The sequence below is a fragment of the Phacochoerus africanus genome, chromosome 2 (assembly GCF_016906955.1).
Source record: "Phacochoerus africanus isolate WHEZ1 chromosome 2, ROS_Pafr_v1, whole genome shotgun sequence".
Taxonomy (NCBI): domain Eukaryota; kingdom Metazoa; phylum Chordata; class Mammalia; order Artiodactyla; family Suidae; genus Phacochoerus; species Phacochoerus africanus.
Window position 1 is genome coordinate 33,786,791 of NC_062545.1, and position 16,433 is coordinate 33,803,223.

At 37.0% G+C, this 16,433-nt stretch overlaps 1 protein-coding gene across 1 annotated transcript in view; it reads right to left on the reverse strand.

The window, feature by feature from the left end:
- Nucleotides 1-16,433, reverse strand: part of LAMA2 (laminin subunit alpha 2) — a 594,513-nt gene that overhangs the window by 95,340 nt on the left and 482,740 nt on the right. Inside the window, 5 exon segments of the mRNA XM_047758965.1 lie at nt 4,292-4,430; nt 5,909-6,072; nt 7,325-7,441; nt 14,558-14,768; nt 16,086-16,248. Coding sequence (XP_047614921.1) covers nt 4,292-4,430; nt 5,909-6,072; nt 7,325-7,441; nt 14,558-14,768; nt 16,086-16,248 — 794 coding nt within the window.

A 16,433-nucleotide genomic window follows, 5' to 3' on the forward strand; every position in this document is an offset into this window, starting at 1 on the left:
AGACTCTTGACCCTAAAGCAAGAAAAATCTCCTTTTGAAGTTTTCATGGATTTTTACTCTCCTCATATTAAGGAATCAACTGTGGGAAGTCATTTACAACAGTAGTTCATGTATTTATTAAGATCAGGCATCTAAGGCCTTAAGCTTAATTTTAGGTATATTTTCCTTCTGTATAATATCATTTTTTTTCTAGACTTTCCTCCCATCTCTTTAGTTCATCTAAAGCCTACATATTACTAACACAACACTGCCCTTTACCAACTATCCCATTAGTATTGTTTCTATGAGAACAGGTATTATTTACAAACTGTCCTCATTTTGTTCTGTATTTTATATTATTTTTCCCCTAGATGTGCCTAGGAAAAATCATGCCTAAGATATGTAGATTCATGGCCCCCAGAAATAATGGGTAATTGTAGTTAGGGACAAAAACTGAATTTGGAGAATCAAGAGGAAGGCCATACTGGAGTTGAAAGCCTACATAAATTCTTCTCAGTTTCTACTGCTGATTCTTAGTGAAGATTAGACTAAACACGCAGACTGAGACTAATTGAGAAAGAAGATCCTAGAGAGAGAGAGAGAGAGAGAGAGCGCACGCGCGAGCGTGCGTGCGCAAAAGAGAGAGAGAGGGGGAAAGTTTCAGACAATAACCATGACTGTGGTATAAAGAAGAGGGTACAGAAGCAAAGGAAAACTTCAGGTGCCATGGGAAGTGAAAAAGTGATTCTTTTTTATTTAATATAAGGTACCTAGGGGAAGGTGAGGACTGCCTAGGTTTTCTACGCTGAAATATATATCACAGAACACATTCCATTCACTTCCCAAAAGGGAAAGAGAGAGAGGAAGCAAAGAAAGAAAGGAGGCAACATTTCAGAATAGGGGGAGATTGTGTGATTCCTGCTGTGTGATGAGTCCTCATGGTCTTAAAGAACCAGAAGTACAGAATCCACTCTACATTACCTTTCTTTTCTTTGGTTGGTGTTTGCTATTTGGATATATTAGTTCCAGGTGCACAGGGTCCAAGAACATCTCAGTGAAAAAGGGCAGAGGATCTTATCTCCCAGTTCCACTGAAGCTGTGCCTATAAAAGGCCCAGCAGCATGTGACATCTATTTTTTAATCTACCTCTAATATCTGACCCGGGTGATAACATAGGTTTCAAGTTCACCTGTGATCTGGGAAAATTTTTTAAAGGTTTAACTTTCTGCTGTTTTAGAGTCTGAGGACTTTTTATAGCATTAAAACAATTATGATTAGGAAAAAAAACCCTACTAGATCTTCACATTCTATTTTCTAAACAGTGACATCTTCCCTTTCTCCTTTTCCTTGTACCTACCAACGAAGGTACTAAATGAGATGCTATCTTGGAGATTATGTGTAGGGAAAACAATCTTTTATACCAATAATTCCATAATAGTATTTTTCCCACCCACGACTAACAGAAAATAGTGTTTTTTTTTCCATAATGTCTGCACTTCTAAAATTATATTTCCTTTTGATATTTAAATAAATTTTATGTGTAAGATAAGAGGCTGTTACTCTTTATGCAGGAACTATACTTCAAAATTTAATTGTTTATAAGCTCTACCTACTTATTATTTAATTAAAATAAAGGATCAAGTTTCTTCTCACTGATATTTTCCTTCCAATTCCATTGTTGATTTATGTGTGCATTATAAATAGGTAGACTTAAGCAGATTTTAAAAACTGAAGTGGCTTTCAAAATGCTGTCAATTATGCTTTGAGATTATTCTACTATTCATTTGTTTCTTCTCCTATGGTATTTTCAATGCTTTTTTTTCTTCTCATATTATCTCAAGTCCATTTTCTTCACAGTAGTAATTGGTTGTTTTATTGCTTGTCTAACATGTCTTTTATCTCCTCGTATAAATTCCTGCTTTGTTTCTTTGTCCTTTGTTTCTAATTCATTGAAAACATTCTTCCTTCTTTGTAGGACCAGACTCAAACAACTCTTTCATACATAAATAATAAACTTAATCTTACTGCTCTGTGTTTTATCTATAGCTCCAGCAATAATACCAGCTCTTACAATTATGGAATGCTAGTACTATCTAGGTAATTGCTCAACTTAATGGCAAATATATTTCGTTTCCAGTACAATAGAACTATATTATAATGACTTATTAAAATTAAAGCTTTATTTATTCTGTTCATGAAACACAGTCCAACAAACTTTCTGGCCAAATCAATCTCCTGTGTTTTGCTGGTAGCCATTTAATAAATTCGTGATTCTCTTTAGCATTTATTTTGTAATTTTTCAAACATTTAATTATTTTTACATGGTTTATAGAAAGTGAGAAGGGAAAACAACAAAGGAACATGCTGTAATGCATTAAAACTTGTTCTAGTTTTATGTTTGAGGTTGACTAGTCTATCATGTATAAGCGTCATTATTGAAGAAAAGGGAATATTTCATGTTGGCATGAGAACAAGAGTCTCCTAAGTGTTAAGTGATGGTATTAAATTTTGGTGAAAATAACTGGCTCTCTTACAAAGAACGTTAGAAGTTTATAAAAATGAAGCAATGACAATAGTGAGATTTTTAGTGGTACAAAATAAATAGGCATGAAAAATGTCAGTTGGAATGATATTCATCCATTGTCAGGAGTGCCTTCTATTTGTCAGGCACTGTGCTAGATGTTGCAGATGGTCATCAAATAAAACATAAGTCAGATAAAACTGGTAAACTTAAAGATTAGGATCTTCAAGTAGATTTAAAAATGGTTCATTTTGAAAAGATAACCGAACATAGGGAAGTTTCTGTAATAACCGGGTCATGATTTTGAATAAGAAATAAACAGAACATATGGTATTATTAAAGCTCATTCCAGAGATACCAAAACAATAGTATTTGCTGATGGAATATGATGTTTTCACTATCATCATAAAAAATCCCTCTAAGAGTGTGGCAAATATCTCTAAAATCCCTGAGACCCAAGAAAGTATTTGAGCTCGGTACTAAAGCAAAGATAAGAAATATTCATCTGTTTATTTCTCCAATGTCCACTATTCATGCATATTCACAGTCAAATATTCAATCAAGTTTTTTTTTCTCCTAAAATTCTGATGTATTTGGGAGATTCCATGTGGAGCCAAAGGCATAAATGAATGTTCTAAATATTTTAACTCACCATGTGCTTCCTATGAAATGAAATTTGACCTAAAATGGTATTACCGACATTTATCATATAACTTGTTTACAAAATGTTGCTCTCTATATAAAGGATAAAGATTTGAAGATACTCAGATAATGTGCTACACTTAGAATCCCCAAACTCGAAAATATTAATTGCAAATTTATTTTGAACAGTGATAGCAGCTAAAAGTAGCTCTGAAGAGGTAAACATTCCAATTGATAAAAATAGTATAAATAGTTTAGAAGTATATGATCTGGTAGGTTTTGTAAAATGTGCATCTTATAATCAAAACTTTACATAGAATTAATTTATATGTGTCTATAAGCAATGGTGTTAACTTCCAAGGCACTTATTTACTGAAGACATTTGTCCAAATAGTGATAAATTTCCCTGTTTCAAGTCTTAAGTTTGACTGTTTTTCCTTTGTGAGTTGGTGACACAAATCTTTTTGGTATAATTTAAATTGTGATAATTTAAAGACCCTTATCAATAGTGAGTGGTAAGTAGTGGGTGCTGAGAAAAGAGTTCTGCTATGATTACTGCACAATGAAATTTTATTTTGGATAAAATTTAGGACCCTGACTCAAGAGTATATATATGTAGATCTGGGTCATTTTGCTATACAGCAGGAATTGGCACATTTCAAATCAACTATGCTTTAATTAAAAAAAAAAAAAAGTAGGAGTTCCCGTCATGGCGCAGTGGTTAACAAATCCAACTACGAACCATGAGGTTGCGGGTTCAGTCCCTGCCCTTGCTCAGTGGGTTAATGATCTGGCATTGCCGTGAGCTGTGGTGTAGGTTACAGACGCGGCTCGGATCCCGCGTTGCTGTGGCTCTGGCGTAGGCCGGTGGCTACAGCTCCGATTCAACCCCTAGCCTGGGAACCTCCATATGCCGCAGGAGCGGCCCAAGAAATAGCAACAACAACAACAACAACAACAAAAAGACAAAAGACAAAAAAAAAGTAAAAACCAAAACATTTAAAAGGAACCTTTGAAAATAAGCCAAAACAAATATTCTAATTTATTAGAATTTTCCAGAGCTTATTTAAACTAGCGAAATTTAATTTTAGGTACTTATTCAAACAGATTGACTTCCATTCTCAGTATATAACACTATTTGTTTCTTACCAGTTCTGTGGCTTCATGTGCAAGAACTTTGGCTTCTTTGGCAGTTTTCTCAGCTTCATCAATATAGTCCTTAATATTGCTGTAAGCTTTGAAGGCTGCAGTGGCATTGAAGGAGATGTTTTTAGCCTCCTCAAGTATTCTGTTGGGATTAACCAAAAAAGAAGATCAGAGCAGTTGGTACTCAAATGAGGAACATCTCACAACAAATATGGCTTCTACATGATTTACGGCCAATATAATTATGATAATTCCAAATCATAGTGTGATATCTATTAAATGTACTATGTTGTAGTTTTCAGGGTTTTTAAAAAATTCTCTTTTTTTGGCCATGCCTGTGGCATGTGTAAGTTCCCTGGCCAGGGGTCAAACTTGCCCCACAGCAGTGACAATGCCAGATCCTTAACCTGCTGTGCCCCGGTAGAACTTCTATTGTAGTTTTCAGTTTAAATTCATAATCTTAAATCACCGAGCTATGAAACACTACCAACATATTTTTAAGTACCCATAGCATCCTCCAGAAGTTTCTGCAACCATGAGCACCATGCAAATACGAGCAGTGAGTTGACTGTTTACATGACTGTGAAACATGGTACAAGTTTCAGAGCACTTGTTCTACATTATTAGAATGAACTTCACAAAATCTCTTTGGAATAGGCGCATTTCTCAGATGAGGACAAATGAATCTCAGATGGTTATTTAGCTCGTCTCAGATCATATGACGACATGTCGCCGTTGAAGGCCTTGGGGCCTGCATCTGCTGACTTCTAGTTTACTGCTCTGTATACAACTTTTCATGCTAAATTAGCAACATGTTAAAAAGGCTGTAAAACTGGTACAAAATGAATTGTGTATGAGTTTTTCTCAAGGTCTTTAAACATTAATATTTCCCTTTGTATCAAGACTATTAAGTAATTGAAACAGAACGTTACACACAGAGTTTAGTAAATACAGATTTACTTAGGAAAATCCTTCTTGGGGCTAAAACACCTATATTGTTCTGAAAATCCCCAACTTGTATGGGACACACACCAGTTACACATGGAAACTGTTTACTAGTCAAATGCACCTCACCCCTTTGACCCTCCCTTATCGACCATATAAGAGCCCCCACTATGGTGAGCTGTTATTTCACAGGGCAAATGTAGTGTCTCCCTGGAGTTTGAAAGAGAAAAATAAAAAGACTTAAAGGCTACAGATGGAGCCACATTTTCAAAAGCCACCCTTTTAACAATAAATAGTTTTGATTTCATTAAAAATATAAAACTGAAATTTGGAGCAGAATGTGTGTTTATACATTATTATTTAAAATGCTAATAAGGCAACTGCTGTGCTCTCTAATAAAGAACAGAAAATATTTTTTCTAAGTGTAGCCTAAGGCAATGTTCACTCCCCACCATGCCATATTTGAATCCACTTTTAACTCAGACTTTTGATGCCTCTCCAGTAGAGCTTTGCCCAGACCCTTCTAATTAGGCTCTTCGGCAGAAAGGCCATGTAGCTCGTATGTTCATAATTATAAAAATCAAGATTTGAAAGCAATTCTCTACCATTTCTGTTAGTCAAAACTTTTGGACAAGTGTCAAGACACACAGACATTTTCAACAACAAACGACATACCCGTCAAGTACAGCAGATGAATCATTTAACTGAGCTGCATGGCTCTCAGCCTGGGACACCTTCTCAGCAAGCTTCCTGTCCTTTATTTCTTGGGAGAGGTCATCTATTTTATCTTGCAGATCCTCAGACATGGTTGGCAATTTAGTTTGAATGTCTTCCACGTACTGATATGCAGAGAAAAGAAAGTATTTTTGAGTAAGTGAATCTAAGCCTCCTCTCATTCCCTAATTTCTCTTAGAGATATAATTACACGTGCTTAGGTTTTTATGAAACTTCAAATTTACTAACCTAGCAAAAAAATTGTAGAGAATAAAAGCTGTTACTTAATGAAGAGTTTAGGAAACATCGGAAGCTAATTTATACCAAGAAAAACCTAACTATCTTTTTAAAAAATGCTACTTTGTAGGTATGAATGCATAAACGAGTCATTAGGATGTGTCAGACCATTTGTGTTTCCATTCCCATGTAAGACCATATATCAGTATCCACTGCATCAGACAGTACGTTAAAAGTCTATTTGTAGTTTTTCATTTCTCTTTTAGCTAGTGGTATATGAATATTGAAGCAGATTGTAAATGCTGCCCTAAGAACAAGAAATGCCCTTCGTCAATATGAAGAAAAAAATATATAGGATTTCCTGTCGTGGCTCAGCAGAAACGAATCTGACTAGTATCCATGAGGACGTAGGTTCAATCCCTGGCCTCACTGAGTCAGTTAAGGATCTGGTGTTGTCATGAGCTGGAGTGTAGGTCATAGACACAGCCCAGATCCTGCATTGCTGTGGCTGTGTTGTAGGCTGATGGCTACAGCTCTGATTTAGCCTTAGCCTGTGAACCTCAAAATGCCATGGGTGTGGCCTTAAAAAGCAAAACAAACAAATAAACAAACACTCCAAAAAACAAGTTGGTGTGATGTGTGAGTACTCGCACCAGATATTCATGTCTCCTCAGAGAATACTGTGAAGTTTTAATTGTTACCAATAGGTGGGTATGGTCACAAGAGAATAATGCAGACAGTTTTATGCTTACAAGAAAAAGAATAGTATTGGCTTATAATACTGAGATTTCTCACTGGTTCCCATCTATGAGAACCTGTGTCACTATTACCTTTTTTTCTTTTTTTTGTCTTTTTAGCTATTTCTTGGGCCACTCCCGCGGCATATGGAGGTTCCCAGGCTAGGGGTTGAATCGGAGCTGTAGCCACAGGCCTACACCAGAGCCACAGCACCGCAGGATCCGAGCCGCGTCTGCAACCTACACCACAGCTCACGGCAACGCCAGATCGTTAACCCACTGAGCAAGGGCAGGGACCGAACCCGCAACCTCATGGTTCCTAGTCGGGATTTGTTAACCACTGCGCCACGACGGGAACTCTGTCACTATTACCTTTTAACTAAAGGTTTTATCAAATACTCACGTCTATGACAGAGTTGATTTCATCTGCAAGACGGTTGGCTTCCTCAAGTATGTCGTTGCCTTCTTTTAAAGTGTTTTCAGTTTGTCGTTTGCTGCTCTCGATTGCCTCTTTCTTTTGCTGTAGAATGAACATCAAGATACCTTTTGGAGAAACATCAAGATACCCTTTGGAGAAAACTTTATCCAGCCCTGTCCTGAGCTGTCTGAGTAGGGCTTTGCAAACAAGATACATCACATTGACCATGAGACCAGATGAGAATGATATAAACTATGCAGTCAGCCCTCCAAGAGTTAGTTTATTTAAATACCTCTACAGGTACTTTTTTTCCCCTCCTATTGTGAGAAAGTCATGCAAGAGAAGAAAAGTCATGTGATGGAAGTTGAGCAATTAAAAAACATTTTTTTAAAGCAAGACAGACATCCATTTTTAATTGACATGTAAGTGCTGAATATGTTTTCCTCAACATGTGGTAGTACACCAAATCACATTGGAACTAGACATTAAAATCCAGACTCTATGTCCAAATGAATATTTTGTGAGCATAAATGTAAGCAGATTTATTCTCTGAGAGTTCTGTAAAATTTGGAAGAAGTAGGATTTTAAAGGGAACTCAAGGAAAGTACTTTACAAAGAAAAAAAAAAAGAGAGAGAGAATATCACATGGAAGAATAAACTTAATGGACTATTCCATAAAAGAGAACAGACCTCTAATTTTTCTTTGAAAATGATAGCTTGTCTCAAAACCACGTAAAACTCATTCCGAGTCTAGAAGAGTAAAATCAACGAGAAAGAAATAGCACTATTTCTCCATTTGGAGCATAATTTTGCGTTTTTTCAACTTCTGACTCCTTCTAATCACCCTTTTTACCTGTGAATTCAACTGCATCATTTACAATTTTAAGCCTCTGCTGTTTATGCTTTTTATGTAAATAATAATGCTGGTTTATATAGTCATTTAGATCTCACGATGTGCCAGGTAGTTTATAAATCTTTCTCATTTAATTCTACACTAACTCTATGGGTCCTGTGTTTATCACCTTTCAAATGACTAGAAAATGGAACAAGCTAAGTGATTTCCCCCAGGTCACAGAGTACAATGTAAACACTTGAATCCAAGTCTACCTAATGATGAGCTTGGGTCTTGAACTTTAAAAGCACTGACTCTCCAACTGTGGAAATCACATTTCTTACTTGCACTGGGCTAATTCCACATTCTATTTTCCCTGTCTCCTCACCAACCACTTCAATTTGCTGCCAGTTCACACATCTTGTTCTTGCCTCTGAGCCTTTGCAGTTGCAGTTCCCTCCAGCCCTACGCCCTTCCCCAGTTCCTCATTTTGTTTTCTCCTCACTTAGCCTCACATGAAAGGCTCAGTTCCTTATACTCAAAATATGGCCCATGGGCCGGCAGCATTGGCGTCACCTGGAAGCTTGTAAGACATGCACTAACTCAGTGCCTCTTTTTTTTTTTTGTAACCTACTAACTCAGAATCTGCATTTAACAAGAACCTCAAGTGGTTGATGTATACAGTCAAATATGAGGAAAATTGTCTTAGAACAAAATCTGGCACACAGTAAACACTATAGAATTGTTAATTATTATATTTATTTTCTTTACCATAGCATTCATTTGTCTGAATTATATTTTATACACTGGCCATAAACTGCAGAAATTCCATAAGCTGCAGAAATTCAGATAATACTATTTTTGGGAGGTAGAGCTTGAACCACCTTGATGGCTTTTTCTAAAAAGTTGCTAAAAGCACAGGTTATTTTATGAAAATCAGTGACACCAATTCATCACAAGATGCATACTTAGGGAGGAGAGAAAATGTATAACCCTTGAATGGTACCTTGCTGATGAAGAATACTATTGAATTCATCGTGCAATATACTGAGAACATGTCACTTATTATGTATATTAGCCCATGCTCCAGACTTTATGGCCATATTATATACTTATTTATTGCTTTAGTGACTATTTTCTCACTATAACATAAATTCCATAAAAACTGTCTTTGTATCACTCTACCTCCAGTATCTAGAAGAGTTTCCTCAATAAAATCTTGAATAAATAAACGAAATTAGATTCTATCCCTGGGATTTCCACTATTGACTCTTAGCTCATTCAACTACTCCATCCCTGGCTAATTAGAAGAAATTTCATTTTCTTCTCATGGACAACAAATAGTAGCAGTAGTCCTGATGTTCCTGATTACAAGTCATATCTTATTTCCCAAGGGCCTAACATTCTTTTACATAACTGTCGATTTTAGCCCTTAGCTTTTGTTTGAACTGATTTAAAGTTTACGGACATTCAAGTATCTTTTTTTCAACATGGCTTGCTTGTGTTTGTGAATCAAGGTAACTTAAAATGCTGTTATCAATTAGAGGGAGAATATTCCTGTATATTAGGTGAAGAGCTACATTCATTTTGGAATCTTTATAAAAGCTCTATTTGAGTCCCTTTAGGGAACCAATTGTCATGCAAAGATCAAAATGTATTTTTTTATTATAGGGAAGCAGAAACGATACAGGGATTAAGGATATTTCGGTGGTGGCAAATTTCAGACTAGACACTGATGAAATCTAGCTTTGAACCAAAGAAAGATGAAGATGTGGTGCTCCTAAATATAGATAAAAAATATTTATATAACACTTATTTGTGCATGCTTTATGGTACTTTATTCATTGAAAAAAAACCCAAACATGTCTGTTCTTTGTGCCAGACACTGTTCTTGGCCCTGGGGATAGAGCAGGCAAGAGACATGTTTTCATGGCTTGTCTGGAGGGAAAGTGAATGAGTAAATTAACGGAATATATATATAAATTTTTTTTTGGTCTTTTTTTTTGTCTTTTGAGGGCCACGGCATATAGAGGTTCCTAGGCTAGGGGTCCAATTGGAGTTGTAGCCGCTGGCCTATGCCAGAGCCACTGCAACATGGGATCTGAGGCACGTCTGTGTACCACGCTCATGGCAATGCCAGGTCCTTAACTCAGGGAGTGAGGCCAGAGATAGAACCTGCATCCTCATGGATGCTAGTCAGGTTCACTAACCACTGAGCCACGATAGGAACTCCATATATTTTTAAGTAATAATGAGTGCTAAAAAAAATAAATAGAGGGATAGAGAAGGATGTAGGATATAAAACACTCAAGACAGGAAAGGCTTGACAAACAAAAAGGGGGCTCACATATAGAGAGAATTATTTTCCAAGTGTATATCACTAGCATAATTGTTGGCAGTGATTCTCTCTGGACATCAAAGTTGTTATAGTTCTAATTTTAACTTCTTTTTTTTTTTTTGTCTTTTTGCTATTTCTTTGGGCCACTCCTGCGGCATATGGAGGTTCCCAGGCTAGGGGTCTAATCGGAGCTGTAGCCACCGGCCTACACCAGAGCCACAGCAACATGGGATCCGAGCCGCATCTGCAATCTACACCACACCTCATGGCAACGCCGGATCGTTAACCCACTGAGCAAGGGCAGGGACCGAACCCGCAACCTCATGGTTCCTAGTCGGATTCGTTAACCACTGCGCCACGACGGGAACTCCCTAATTTTAACTTCTAATTTGATGTTACTTCATTCCAGAGCTTTGTAAATTTAATCTCCCACCCCCTCTTTTTCTTTTGGTGGGGAGGCTGTTGGGGGTGGACTAAGGACTTCCAAAAGCTATCTTCCTGTCTATCTTTTAGCAACTCATTGCTTATTTTCATCAAAATCCTTCCTTTTCAAGGTTATAATGGTAAGTTTGAGGACAGACAGTTCAATACACATTCCTTTGCTTAACTGAATTGTTCATCTTCTCTTTGCCCCTTGGCCCAGAGTTCCCTCTGCCTTCTTCCATCACTGGAAATGCCCTTCTAACCCTGTCTCTTTCTAGAAGGGTGCATTCAAAGCTTTCTATGATCTGGCTCCAAAGGCCATTTTCAGAGCCATTTTATGCTTCAGACTTTTATGTAGCTTATGAATGAGTGTTATTGCTCTAGTTGACATTTCCTAAGATCACACTTTCAGAGCTCTATGTTTCTGCTCATGCTGCTCCATCATTTCTGTCATTTTCTCTGATGCCATCACTTTGGTGTTTGATTCTTCCAGCCCATATTAATCACAGTATTATATACAGTGAAAGGTTAAAATGCCTGAATTTTCAGGAAATTATAAGTTCTTTGAGGCCAGGAATTATTCCTATTCAACGTCACTCTGGTTACCAATAGCACCTTAATGGTAGGTGTCTAACATATATTTGCGTATTATTCCTGCCTGCTTTCTTAGCTTTACATCACACTATTTTCCAACATAAAACCAATCCTTGAGTTTATATGAATCATTCACAAAGTCCCCCAATAATTACATTATGATCTATGAGTCCAACATTTCAATTGCTTCTAATAGCTTCCGGATATAACCACATTTCTCAGCTTAGTCTCAGAATGTGGTTCTCTTACAACTCAAGGTCTGGACTCGCTCTGTTTTTTATTGGCTTTCTATCCCCTCACTTGTCCACCGGCAGTCTTTATTCCAAACCTATTAAATCACTGAATATTCTCCAAAATGTCTTACCTTTTTCTCCCCCTCTATTTCCATTTTTTTTTCTTCTTTCCCTATTTCTGAAATGTTCTTCCTTTTCTACTTTGACTAATTAAAGCTTAACTTTCAGGACTTAGCACACGTGTCAGGTCCTCTATGAAGCCCTTCCTAAATCCAGGGGTGAGTTCAATGCTCTTCTTTTGTTTACCTCCATGAAAACTACTACAGTGGACAGACTGGTTTACCTGTGTGGACCTCCCACTAAATACAAGTCACTATGAATCATTAGAGATGGTGTTTCATTCTTTCTATCAGTGGTGTTCAAACTTAAGGCTCCATCTGAAACATGGGTGGGATTTTAAAAACACAGGTTGCTGGGCCCCACTCCCAGTTTTTGAATTCATAAGTTTGGGTTGGAACCTGATGATTTGCATTTTTAAAGAGTTTTTAAGTGATGCTAATGATGCTATTCCAAGGACCACACCATGAGGGCCGGTGTCCCATAATACTCAGTTTTCGTGTTTAGTTTAGCTTATTTCCTGATTTTAGTAGGGGCTTGATACATGCTTTTAATAATAAAAATTACATTCTTACTTCCTTAAAATAAAAAAAATTGTGTTACGTTTTAATTTTATCACCTTCTTTGCAGGCACAGGAGAAATCACTTAGTTAAAACACAATGGATACAATGTATCAGTTCTTCTTAAACCTATAAGTACATCTGATTAATACAGGGAGGTTTTAGAAAATGGACCCTGGACCACACCAGCTAACAGACTTTGGGTGGGAGCCCAGGGGAGCCATCTGTTTAGCAAACTCTCCAGGTGATTCTTTATCGGCCAGTCGAGCATCAACCTTGGCAATCAACCTTAATCAGTGTTGGCAATCGACCTTAAATAAACTGTGCTGTACTCATGTTAATCCAGTCAGTATATCTATTTACTCTAGTAAGTGTTAAACAAATCTTTAGTGAAGCATGGCATAGAAAATGAAAATATAAAAAAGGACCACTTAAACTTCAATACTGACTCCTAAACTCCAGGCATCTCTGGAGTTACCCAAGAATGATGGCTCTTGGTTTTAAACATCACTAAAAAGAAGGAATAGCTAAAGGCACCATTTACTGTGCCGCTATAACTCTTCTTGAAATACTTCCCAAATACTTATTATACTTTCCACACAGGTAATTTTAATTTCTTAAACTGTTGCCATAAAAGGGAGCCGTGCACTTCTGGGTAAGTTATATCACTGGTGTGTCACCAAGCAAGATGGATCATGCGGGAGACTGTGATATGGTGGCATCCCGGCATCCTGCCTAACGAGATGGTACTTTGTCTTTAATATTGCCAGCATGTCAGTAGACTCCAAAGTGGTTAAGATTAGATATATCAGTGAGTCTCCTCAATCTTCTATCAAAATGACAAGGCTAAGCCCCAGGAGAGAGACCTGGAAAAATAATTCTTTTAAAAAATTAATTCATCCTCCTACTGCTTAATCCAAAGGAAAATGGAAAGAAATGAATGGATAAAAAAATCCAGGTCCTTTGTATGCAACTGTCATTCCACATTTTTGAGAGCATAATACAGGCCAGAGAATGTTCAGTTACGGTTGAAGGTAGAATTATATGTTAGAAGAGATAAAGGTCTGCTGCTGTTTTCAGATCTTCAGGGTCAAACACTTTGAAAAGAGCAAAGAGGTAAGTTTGTTTCCTGGGAAAAAAAGTTTTTTTTTTTTTTTTAAGTGCCAAGTACAGGTTTGTGCTGAATTCATTCTTAGGAAAAGTGATCGGTTTGCCATGCTAAATATTAGGAAAGAGATGAGAGACTGAGAGATGGGGGCAGGGGGAGGGGTGGAGGGAGAGGGATTGAGAGAGAGAGGGAAGGGGGAGAGAGAGGACAGGGGAGGGAGAGGAAGGAATAGGGAGGGGAGGAAGGGAGGTAGGGGAGGGACCAAGGCATGTGTTTTAGTCCTAGCTTCATGCATGCTCTAAAAAAGGCAGAAGCTGCCTATCATTTCTTGAGAAGTATCTCTTGTCTCAGGAGAAGCGACGAAAACTACCTCAGATTTGACCTATTCATGTTAGTTCCCCGTAAAATATCATTTTCATAGAACACATTGCGAAGAAAAAGAGAACCAAAATGTCCCCCAGCTCCAGTCTCTCAGTGAGCTTTTTCTTCTGTGCCTGGATTCCATTAGAGAATCCTTGGCGCTTAGGTGATTTATGGTAGCTGGATGTCTAAAACCATGGTTTGTGGATTAGGTTGGGTGGACTGTAAAATCAAATAATATTAGTATTTGAAGAAACCCTAGATATGCTCTAGTATAATGCACTCATTGTATCATTGGGAGTCTAATGCTTTGAGACTTTGATTTGCACAAGCTTATAATTCTAGTTAGGTGGCACAGTTGTCGTTAAGACCAAGGATCCCTGAGTCCAGTAAAGATCTTTCCTCTGTACCACACTGTCCTTAAAAATCTTAGTTTAAGTTGTCTAAATCTTATTTGATTATATGGGCAATGATCATTAGTTACAAAACAAAAAGAAGAATCATTCCTTGTTCTACTTCTTAGAAGTCTCCTTTCAGAGTTGTCATACTTGACCTCATAAATGTGCATCACTTTGACTTACTTGGTCAGGGTCAACTCCCCTCCTTCCCCAACATGCTCCCAGATTCAGATGAAAGAGCTTCTAAGACTCACCTCCAAAGCAGTCATGTTTTTCTGGTTTTCTGCAGATAAGAGATTAGCTTCTCTGATTTTATCTGTGGCTTCTCTCAACAGGTCCCAAGCATCATCAACCTTGTTTTGGTAGTCTGCCAATTTCTCCTGAAGATCCTTCTCCATTGCTTCATTCTTCCCCCGGGACTCTCCAAACAGCTTCTTTACTTTCTTCAGAAGGCCTTCTGCAGCTCTAAAGGAACCCCAGCCCAATAACATATAATAAACCCTGTCACTGCCTTAGGATTTATTGGTATTAAACAATGTTACAAAGAGATGCTTACATTAAAAGCATGAAAAAACAAGATAGTATTTAAAGTGGATTGTGTGCTAATCCAACTTGAAAACTGACAGCTGAAAAGTGGCAAGACCATTTATAACTAAACTTTAAGCACAAAAAAATCCACACTTTAAAAATTTGTTAGTAATATAACATTTTCATTTGGAAAGGACCGCATGTGATTCTCATAATCTGCCTGATGGAATGAGTTTTGTGATTTACTTCATACACCAAAAACAAAAGCTACCTGATTTACCAGAATGAGACATTTTTTTTTCCTGTTACTTTGAATATAAACGATGAATACCGATGTGTTTGGTTAGAAACTGACATAGGAACTCCATTTTATTAACATGGTAGTATAATATAATTTCGATCTTTTTTTTTTCTTCCTGTGGATGGAGTATTCTGGAAGTTTTCTGGATTTAACTTAATGACTTTCCTAAAGAGGTAATATCTGAGAACTTTAAGAAAGGCTAAATACTTGAAAAACTAGTTCTCAAAATAACAGGCATCATAATCTTCTGAAGCACTTGTCAAAACAGATTGCTTGGCCTTGTCCACAAAATTTCTGATTCAGTAGGTCTAGGGTAGGGTTTTGATAATCTGTAGTTCTAACAAGTTCTCAGAAGTTGCTGATGATGCTGGTTTAGTAAATAGTATTTAAATATTAATACCATCACTTTGAAGTCAGCTGACTGTTAATGTAAAAATGTAATTTTTTTGTTGAGTGTATGGTTACAGGAATTCACTGGCTTTAGTAAAATCACTATCATTATCCCCATCCTTAAATTTCCAACCTTTCTTCCACAGTATTGGGCATGTATTTTTGACAATTCTTTTATTCAGCACTTCTTAAGATGACAAAATATGTAGGTTGGTTTGGCTGGCTAAATACCTAACTTTATTTACACAGATATTTTTATTAAAACAAGAACAATGGCTGGTTTTAAAGTCCTTAATACAGGAGAGTAATAAGGCAGGGCCATACTAATTGCAGAAGGGACAGCACCAAAAGAAGATCATTTACTTGATTATTTACATGTAGGTATAAACATGCCTTTGATCCATTTTAGAGGAAGTTAAATTACAACTAAAAGAAAAATAAACAGGTAAATAGCAAAGAAAATATCTCCTACCAAAACTTGTGACGGATAATTTAGAAAACTCTAAACAACAATTTGGAAAGTTCCTTTCATCAAACGAAAGACTAATAGAGCCTCTACTCACACCAACTCATCTTCAGCAACTTCCTTTTGTGTATCTAGATTTCTCCTCCTCAGTGCTGTCATCATCTGATCAATCTCATTCTGGAGGTCTTGCAAATTTCTCTCAAAGGCCTTTTCTTGAGTTCCTAGAGTTTCATTTAGTTTTACAGCTTTTTCATTTACAGCTGCAGGGGGTAAAACAAATTTTGCAAATTAGTAAACAAAATGCCACATGCAAAAATGACACTCAGCATCTGCTCTTCTCCGACATCTCCAATAGAAATATATTTTGTCATGGGTGTTCCTGCTGGGAAACAGAAAGACAGTTCATACAGCAATCCATAACAAACAGGGAAATGTGCCATATTTC